The sequence below is a fragment of the Propithecus coquereli genome, unplaced genomic scaffold (assembly GCF_000956105.1).
Source record: "Propithecus coquereli isolate 6110/MARCELLA unplaced genomic scaffold, Pcoq_1.0 Scaffold31, whole genome shotgun sequence".
Classification (NCBI taxonomy): domain Eukaryota; kingdom Metazoa; phylum Chordata; class Mammalia; order Primates; family Indriidae; genus Propithecus; species Propithecus coquereli.
In genome coordinates this window covers 1,394,179-1,402,715 of record NW_012148730.1, presented here as the reverse complement: position 1 = coordinate 1,402,715, position 8,537 = coordinate 1,394,179, and the positions used below count along the sequence as shown (strand labels likewise).

General features: G+C 39.7%; 1 protein-coding gene across 1 annotated transcript; it reads right to left on the bottom strand.

Annotated features, from left to right (window-relative positions):
* Positions 1-1,956: 1,956 nt before the first annotated feature.
* Positions 1,957-8,306, bottom strand: TSPAN6 (tetraspanin 6). Its single transcript, XM_012650066.1, has 8 exons — positions 8,057-8,306; positions 6,994-7,182; positions 6,620-6,694; positions 5,732-5,833; positions 5,188-5,322; positions 4,741-4,824; positions 2,809-2,915; positions 1,957-2,071 (listed from the first exon to the last, which is right to left on the bottom strand). The coding sequence occupies exons 1-7, from the start codon at positions 8,141-8,143 to the stop codon at positions 2,847-2,849; spliced, it is 741 nt and encodes a 246-aa protein (XP_012505520.1). The 5' UTR covers positions 8,144-8,306; the 3' UTR covers positions 1,957-2,071; positions 2,809-2,846.
* Between the last annotated feature and the right edge of the window lie 231 nt (positions 8,307-8,537).

Below are 8,537 nucleotides of genomic sequence, written 5' to 3'. Positions count from 1 at the left end.
ACGGCACTCTTCTAGCCCAGGCAACAGAGTGAGACTCTGTCTCAAAAAAAAAAAAAAAAACATCTCCTACTTAAAGAAAAACTTAAAAAGTTCTTCAAGGACATTATGGTGAAAAATGCCTGTTGAAAATCGCTCTGATAACCTTTAAATATTTGCTTCTTTACCTTCACTAATGCCAATAGTCAAAGATCTGATCTACTGCATTTGGAGAGTCACTAGTTTTCAAATTTTTCTTACCACTTTATCTTCTTATGTCAAGTCCCCCCTGTCAAATGTTATAGTGGAGAATATCCTTTTTCTGCAGTAACTCCAAACATTTTAAAACATGTATGCAAAATTCATTATTCTTAATTAACTAGTTTTTATCTACTTCACTTACAACTATAACTGCCTCTTCACTTCAAGGACTGTGTGGCAATCAGACATGAGATAGGTTCTACTAACTGATATATAGACTCAAAACCAAAAAAATAATGCCCCCACTTCAACTCAAATTTTAACAATTATTAATTTCCTTATTATCCTGAAGATATAGGCTACATCCCTCCCTATACAACTTTTTAATGTAAATTACACAATCAAAAAAGTCTGTCTCTAGGAGAATGCTAAGCATATGCTATTTCATAACATGGAATGTAATCTTTTCACAGGGAATAGTTTTTTAAACAGGGACATTAATTTTTTTTAATGACACAGAGTTAAGACCTTAGCCTTACATTTCATACCTGAAAACTGTACTCCAAGTAGAAATGGGGGGCTTAGCCTTCTCAGTGGAAAACAATCATTCCAGTAGATTTTCTAAAAGTTCATTTAAACCCAGTTCTTTTACAGGAAAACAATATTTATTGTGTAAAAGATTTATATTTATTAATCAAAGGCACAAATCAAAACTAACACTATTAAAGTTGATCATAATACTGACAATTAAGTCATATCAACCTGGTAAGGAAATACCAGCTAAAGCTAATGAAGATAAGTTCCATTAAATTCCTAAGGAAAATACAATAATTCCGACACCATTAAAGTAATAACTAGAACCTTTCAAACAATAGGGAAAATAGAAACATCATAATAAATCCGTTAATTTGGAGGCAAAGAAATGTAAAGTGTGTGCTGAAACCTGATGTATCACAGAACATCAGTAGTGCCTTTTAGTCTTGGGTGCCTTAGACACAAGGCCTTAGACTGTTACCATCATCCAACAACTCTGATGATGGATGCCATCCAATGACTTACTGGAATTAAATTACACAATGTAACTCTCTGCCTTTCAGCAGAACAGAGAGTAATGAAACATTTTAACTTCTTGGTGCAAATTATACAATCAAACCAGATCACCTTGGCTGGAAAGGGGCCAGTTCAGGGAGGTCAATTTTCTATCACATTACATCAATAGCAAATTCAGAGGGGTCAATTTTCTACCTTATAGCACTACATCAAAACAGCAAATTCACAGTGCCTTCCAACGGCCCCACACTAAGAAAAATAAAAGTCAAGAGGAACACGGTGTTACTTCATTTACAATTTACTAGGTCTTCCAGTGTTTCAGAGTGATACGGGGTTTCAGCAATCTAAGGTGAATGGGACAGAAGGTGGACTTAAAACATGCTGAACGGGGCCGGGCGCGGTGGCTCACGCCTGTAATCCTAGCTCTCTGGGAGGCCGAGGCGGGCGCATTGTTTGAGCTCAGGAGTTCGAGACCAGCCTGAGCAAGAGCGAGACTCCGTCTCTACTAAAAATAGAAAGAAATTAATCGGACAATTAAAAATATATAGAAAAAATTAGCCGGGCATGGTGGCACATGCCTGTAGTCCCAGCTACTCGGGAGGCTGAGGCAGGGGGATCACTTGAGCCCAGGAGTTTGAGGTTGCTGTGAGCTAGGATGATGCCACGGCACTCTAGCCCGGGCAACACAGTGAGACTCTGTCTCAAAAAAAAAAAAAAAAACCATGCTGAACAAGTATCTCGATTGAATCAGGCTATTGGTGTAGTTTTTCAGTCTATTGGTAAGTAGTGTTGTCAGTCTTACATCCAGGCGATCTTGTAGTTCACAGGGGGGAACCTAAGTGTCCTAAAATTAAAGGAAAAAAGTTAATTTACTTGCTACCCAAATTTCAACATCTGTATTCACTTGCAGACATGCAAATCTGTTCCCATTAATGAAGACCTTCCCACGTGTTCCTAGTCAGTGGCTCAATGAAAATGTGAAAGGTGCCCTAGGGATCAGTTCAGCCAACAGTTCTCACAGTATTTTACCATTCAAACACTGAAGCTATTGAAACACATGTTTCCCCAAAATCTGGTTTCTGGTTAGGCCAGATGAGTTTATAACTCTCACAATAGTTCACCAAAAAACATCTTTTTACCAGAAAGCAACACTCTCAATGACTAAGATTGTGGTCAACGAAAAGTAGGTAAAGGACTAGGGAAAACGTCAATATTGATCAAGAGCAGAGAGTACTTGCCAGGGAACCTCATGAATAAGGTCATTATTGGGATTCTTTATTTCTCCTCACTCTAGGTCAAAATATGTTAGAAAAGGGATCATTTATGATCTTTAGGCTGACATATATATAAACATGTAAACCCAAAGGGACTCTTCTGTAAATGGAGAGAGCATGCACAGATAAGCTGCAGCTAAGTCACTGCTTTCTGGCCATGCCTTGTGTGTATGTCTCTTGTGTGTATGGTGCAAGATTTAAATACACTACTAGACAAGAACTTCTTGGCAAACTCAGTCCACGTAGCACATGCACAGGCTGGAGTAAATATCAACACTAACAGAGCTGAGGACCAAAATGAATGTACCTTAAAATTGGAGAGGAGTAAACCCGCAGATACACTGGTTACACTATCTCATACTGGTTATTTGTTATGGCGCGAGAGAGGCAGTAGGCTTGATAGATTCCAAACAGCTGGAAATAAAAGATGAACAAAATTAAATACACACACAAAACAGCTCTAAGACCTCAGAATATAGATATGTTCTCCTTTCACTTGTAATTCACTAATAATTTCCTTCTTTGTGTTTTTCTAGACAGTTATTTAATACTCTGCAGCACCTAGATCACATTCAGAGAACATGTGACCCAGAATTTCACAACTATCACCAAATGAAAATCCAGTGACAGTTCAGGAAACTCTCACCCAAGGAAAATTAAGAAGTCATAAGTTTTCTCTTACTCTCAGTTACCAGAAAAAACACGGACCTGGCTTTCAATAAGCACCTTATCAAGTAAAACCTCCATCTATGAGGGCAGAGATTTTCTGGGAAAAATCTACAGCAGTGCTACAATGATAGAAATGCTCTAGAATCCCTGTTCTGTCCAGTACAGTAGCCACCAGCCTCATGGCTACTGAGTACTTCAATTGGGGTTCCAGCAACTGAGGCTTTCATTTTATTTAATAATTAGAACCTTTCAAGAGTGGCCTTGTATTAGTGCAGATTTATATATAGCTATGCTTGCTACTTTAAAAATATATTAAGACTAGATTTAAATTAGTCTTATTTCCACAATGCTTAAGAAAAAAACTTCATGCCCTGAAAACATCACTTAGAGCCACAATACGAACTTTTCATGCTATGGTGAGAAACACAACGTGGGAAATACAATTTGACCTACAACACAGCATCTACCAAAAATAATAGGCACGTGATGAATGTGGTGTAATCTAAATTTTAGTAGGTTGGAACTTACATGCAACTCATCAGGCAGTTGCAGCCCAGGAAAGAAAGATCCTAATAATGTTTTAGAACTTTGACTGACTGCAGAGAAAAACAAGGCTCCCATCTATCTAATGTTTTGTTTAGTTAATAAATTATGATGCTGGAAAGTTACCATAACTAAAAGGGCACTGAGTCTTTCCATAGTCAATGGCTTTCAAAAGATATGTACTGCTAGAAGTTAATTCTGAATCTTGCTTTTTATAGTTTCAAGGCATGCTTGGCCATGGCAAAGAGTACATAAAATGGGAATAAAAATTTAGAGAACTCTGTAGCTGTGGAAAACAGTATAGGAAAATATAAAATCCAAGACCTCAAAAAACTGGAGTGAAAAAAGCAAAACATCCTCTCTCCCTAAATAAAACAAATCTAACAAAATTCATGAGTGGATTAAGAAAATGTAGTATATATAACATGAAGTACTACTCAGCCATAAAAAGGAATGAAATAATGTCTTTTGCAGCAACTTGGATGGAACTGGAGACCATTATTCTAAGTGAAGTATCTCAGGAATGGAAGAAAAAACACCACATGTACTCTGTAATAACTGGGAGTTAATCGATGGGCACACACAGGCACAGAGAGATGTAAATGTTATTGGAAATCAAGAAGGGAAGAGGAGGGTAGGAGTAAAAACCTATTAGGTACAATGAACACTATTCAGATGACGGGCACACTAAAGGACCCAACCTAAGCATTATAAAAGGTATCCATGTAACAAAAACATTTGTACCCCGTTAATATTTTGAAATAAACAAAACAAAAAAGATCCAATCGCAAATCAAAATCAATATTACATATACACAATAAGTCCAATCAAGACTTCACCATAAGAAAAACAAAGTATTTCTACACTGGGACCAATAACTAAGAGTTCTGTGAAAATGTGACTTCTCGAGAAATGTCCTCACTGTCCAAGCCCCTGAAGCAAACACTTTAAGCCTTAAACTTGAAAATCTTCTGTCTTATGCCTACGAGAGGGATGAAACATTTCCTAAGGAACTACAAGGACTTACCTGACAACAAGCAATTCCAAAGGCAATTCCGGCGACAATTCCTATTTTTGACTCTACAATGGTCATCACCTTTTTAATACAACCCTAAAGGAGGAAAAAGAAAAGATTAAGTACAGCACAAGCAATCTAGCTTTTCTTTATGGTAATAAATACTTTGATCATATACCTCTGCAGAAAGATATATGGACCATAGCCTTTGATTGTCATTTTACTGAAATCTGTTCTCTTCCATATATTCTCAACAGAATTGTTATTCTCAACTATTTCCTCCTTTTGAATAATGCATTTAAAAGTGTTACTTGCTAGCTCTGTGAACTTAAGTCTTACCTGCCCAGCCTATTTGCGCTTATGTGTACTACTGTGAGGAAAAATTAAAAACGGAGTCAACTCTGTATTCGGTTAAGTCCTCAAATATTGTCAAATAAAAAATTTTAAAAGACTCCTTACTTCATTGTTTACTTTCTCTGCATCTCTCTCTGGAGAACAATCTTCAAGTTTACAGCAACTCTTGGGAAATCCATTTTCTGAGTAATAATCAGTGTCTGTCCAATCTCTATAATCGGTGATACCACAACAATGCAACTGAAAAATCCAACAAAAGCATTTATACTTCATATTACAACTTTGTACTCAAACATTTACCCTAAAATCATCTTCTATTGCAATTTGTGCTCAAAACAACATTTATTATACTCCATGATCTCTCTCCTGAATGGATTCAAGAAGAGATTAGTACTGGTTTCTTTATTAGCACCAAGTATGACAGTTTTGAACTGGCCTTCCTTTCCTGCTATAGTTGGTATTAACAGTACTTTGTTCTATGATGTAAGTGGGGAAGGAAAAGAACAGGTGCACATGTGAGGAAAATAAAACATGTCACAGTTCTTTCCTGTACAAGTGGACAGCATCTAGTAGCCAGGCTCTATTCTTTTCTCCAAGGCAATAAGGAATGTGTTTGCCTCTTGAGAAGCTACCACCTATAACCACTTACCGTATTTTGGATCTTGTCTACTGCATGGCTTCTATAATCTCCTTCCGTGGAGTTATATTGCTTCAAAGCGGTCTCATAATTATTCTTAAGGCTTTTCTTAACCTACAGCAAAGAAACACAATGCCAGTTAACAAATATCCTAGAAAATTCTTTCGCTTTCTAGGTCAAATAAGAAGTTCTCACATTAACCAATGGTCCTATCTCTGACAGCGGCAACATTATGGTAATGAACTTCCATGGTCCAATCCTGTTCTCTAAGGGATATAGTTTAGCTGAGGGGACTACTAAGTAAAACATTACAATACAAGATGATAACCACTACAAGTTCAAAGTGCTGTGGGAGCATGTGTTTATCCAAGTGGCAGCAGAGTACTGGTGCATTCTGTACCCTCCCATCTTCCTCTACTTTAAACTGAGTACAAATTTGATGCCTATGCAATTTTTAAGCTACAAAACTTTACTGTGGGAGACCACACTACCACTTTGTAAAAACACTTTCATTGATGAGCCTTCACTACTCACTGAATGATTTCCTAACAACCCTAGGTTTACCTGATTTTTAATTCAACATTAAACTTTTGATGATTTGTATTAAGTATATCTAATCTTTTCAAAATACATGGCAAAAGTGAAGAAGTTATCAATTCTGTGCTTTCAATATTTTCCTATCAGTAAAGTTACAAATTGTACTATCTCCACTTTAACAGGATACTTTATAATTTTCTAAACTTTCTTTTACATTAAAAGTGGGCCAGAATTTTTACAAGAAAGCCATATTGTCAGTTACAGGTTTAAATACAGAAGTCTAATTCTGCTACTTAAATTAATCCGTTTTTATCTCTTAAAGGATAAATTTTAATATATTAAGCTTCCCTAATTCAGGCTTACCTCATGTCTGAAAACAAATCCTAACATGGCAGAGACCACTTGGACCAAAAATATGACAGACAGATACATTGCATACTGTGGGATAAAAAAGAAAGTCCAAGTCAGCATAAATAAGCTATATCACAGCTGCGAAGGGAGTCAAAGAAAAAATAATGGTCTTCTGCTCAATCAGTTCAGCATGTTTTCATTGAAAAGGGCAGGGGAAACAATAATAAAATGTCTATTTTCAAAGTGGGATTTGGCAGCTGAACTGTTCCTTGGTAAGTTTTCATAAGGAACAGGAAGAATCGTAAAGGGCCATGGTCAGTTCCAAGACACAATATATAAGACTTTTCAAAAATCAAGAATCAGTACAAAGGAAAACAAAGACTCACCAGTTTTAGCATCCATGCAGAAGCTTGGCAGGTAGCAAAACAACCAAAGGTGCCCAAAAGAATAATAACAGTGCCAGTGCCAATGAGCAAAAAAGGGACATTGGTGGCCTTCTCATTTAAGAGGGAAAAATAATTCTCCAGGCTCACCTTGCCCCAAATGCCAACGGCAAGGAGGACAACACCAGTGATCTACATGGGAAATCAGAAAATAAAAAGTTAGGCACTGTCTACAGAAGCATCTTCAAACCACTAACCACGAGGTATTTAAGACACAATAGGTGTGATATGCAGGGATATGGCAGACAAGGGGCGAGGGGAGAGGGGAGTAGGAGGAGATCTGCATAGGAGTGTAGGCTGTGGACAAGGCATCTTAGCAAAATTCTTAAAATTCATCTTTGTGTGTGGGTAAGCACAAACCCATGGCATATGTGTCCTGGGGACCAAAACTTCCTTAACTGTTTCACACCCGCCTTAGAAAGAAAACCTACTGGGAGGGGGGAAAAAAGTGTTTCTATGAGTTCCAGAAACTTCCCCTCATCCTCCCCTCCCCCAGTTTAGGGATGAGCACAGGGTACAAAGGAATGGGTACACAAAAGCAAACCCAAAGGACAGATTGGCGGGAGTGGAGCCACACCATACTTACCTGCGAAACACTCCCCTCTCAAGAAGCAGTGAAAAGAAAGACACTATTATGCAAGCGAGCCCTCAAAGAGGCCGGACAAGGCTAGCCTCTCCAACGGTCTCCAACGGTCCAGGGACACCGTGCGCGTGCTCTGGGGACTTAACTCCCTTCCTCGCCTCCCGCATCGAACTCAAACGCCTGGCAAGTCTGGGTCCCAGCTCAGCCTCTGGGCTGCCTCCGTTCCGCACCCCGAGCCCGGCGTCGGCGAGATGCCCGAGCTTGGAGCTCGGGCCCCAGCCACCCGTCGCCAGCGCCAGGGTCCCAGGAGCGATGGCCTTCCAAACGCCACTCCACCCCCGACCTGAGCTCCCTGCGCTCAGGGTCACACCCCCCACCTAAGCCCGGGATCCCCTGCCGCACCCGGGCGCCTCTGTCTCTCACCCAGAAGATGAAAGTGTAGATCAGGAGGACGCTCTTGAAGCAAGTAATGACTGGTTTAGTCTGCAGTCTCCGAGACGGGGACGCCATGACTAGCCCGGGACCCTGCACCACCGCACCGGGTGATCGGAACCGAGCGAGCGAGACGCGGAGTGCCCGAGTCTCCCCGGAAATTGCCGAAAACTTACGAGCGTCTACAACTGAGAAGAGCCGGAAACACTGTTCAATTTTCTAGAGGGTAAAGTCTGAGAGGCTGTCCGGAAAGTGGCGACAATTTCCGAGCGCCCCCTGCCGAAAGTTACCGAAAGCTATATACAAAGGTTCTAGTGTCGGAAATTTCGTAGGTCTTCAAGTGGAGCTTTCTTCAATTTTTTTTTCTCTCCCAAAGAATCTTTCCCGCCCCCCACCCACCCCCCGCCCTTATAACTTTATCATATTGTTTCTATCACCAGCAGAGCCAGCAGCGCTCTGAGATTCGGCCTCC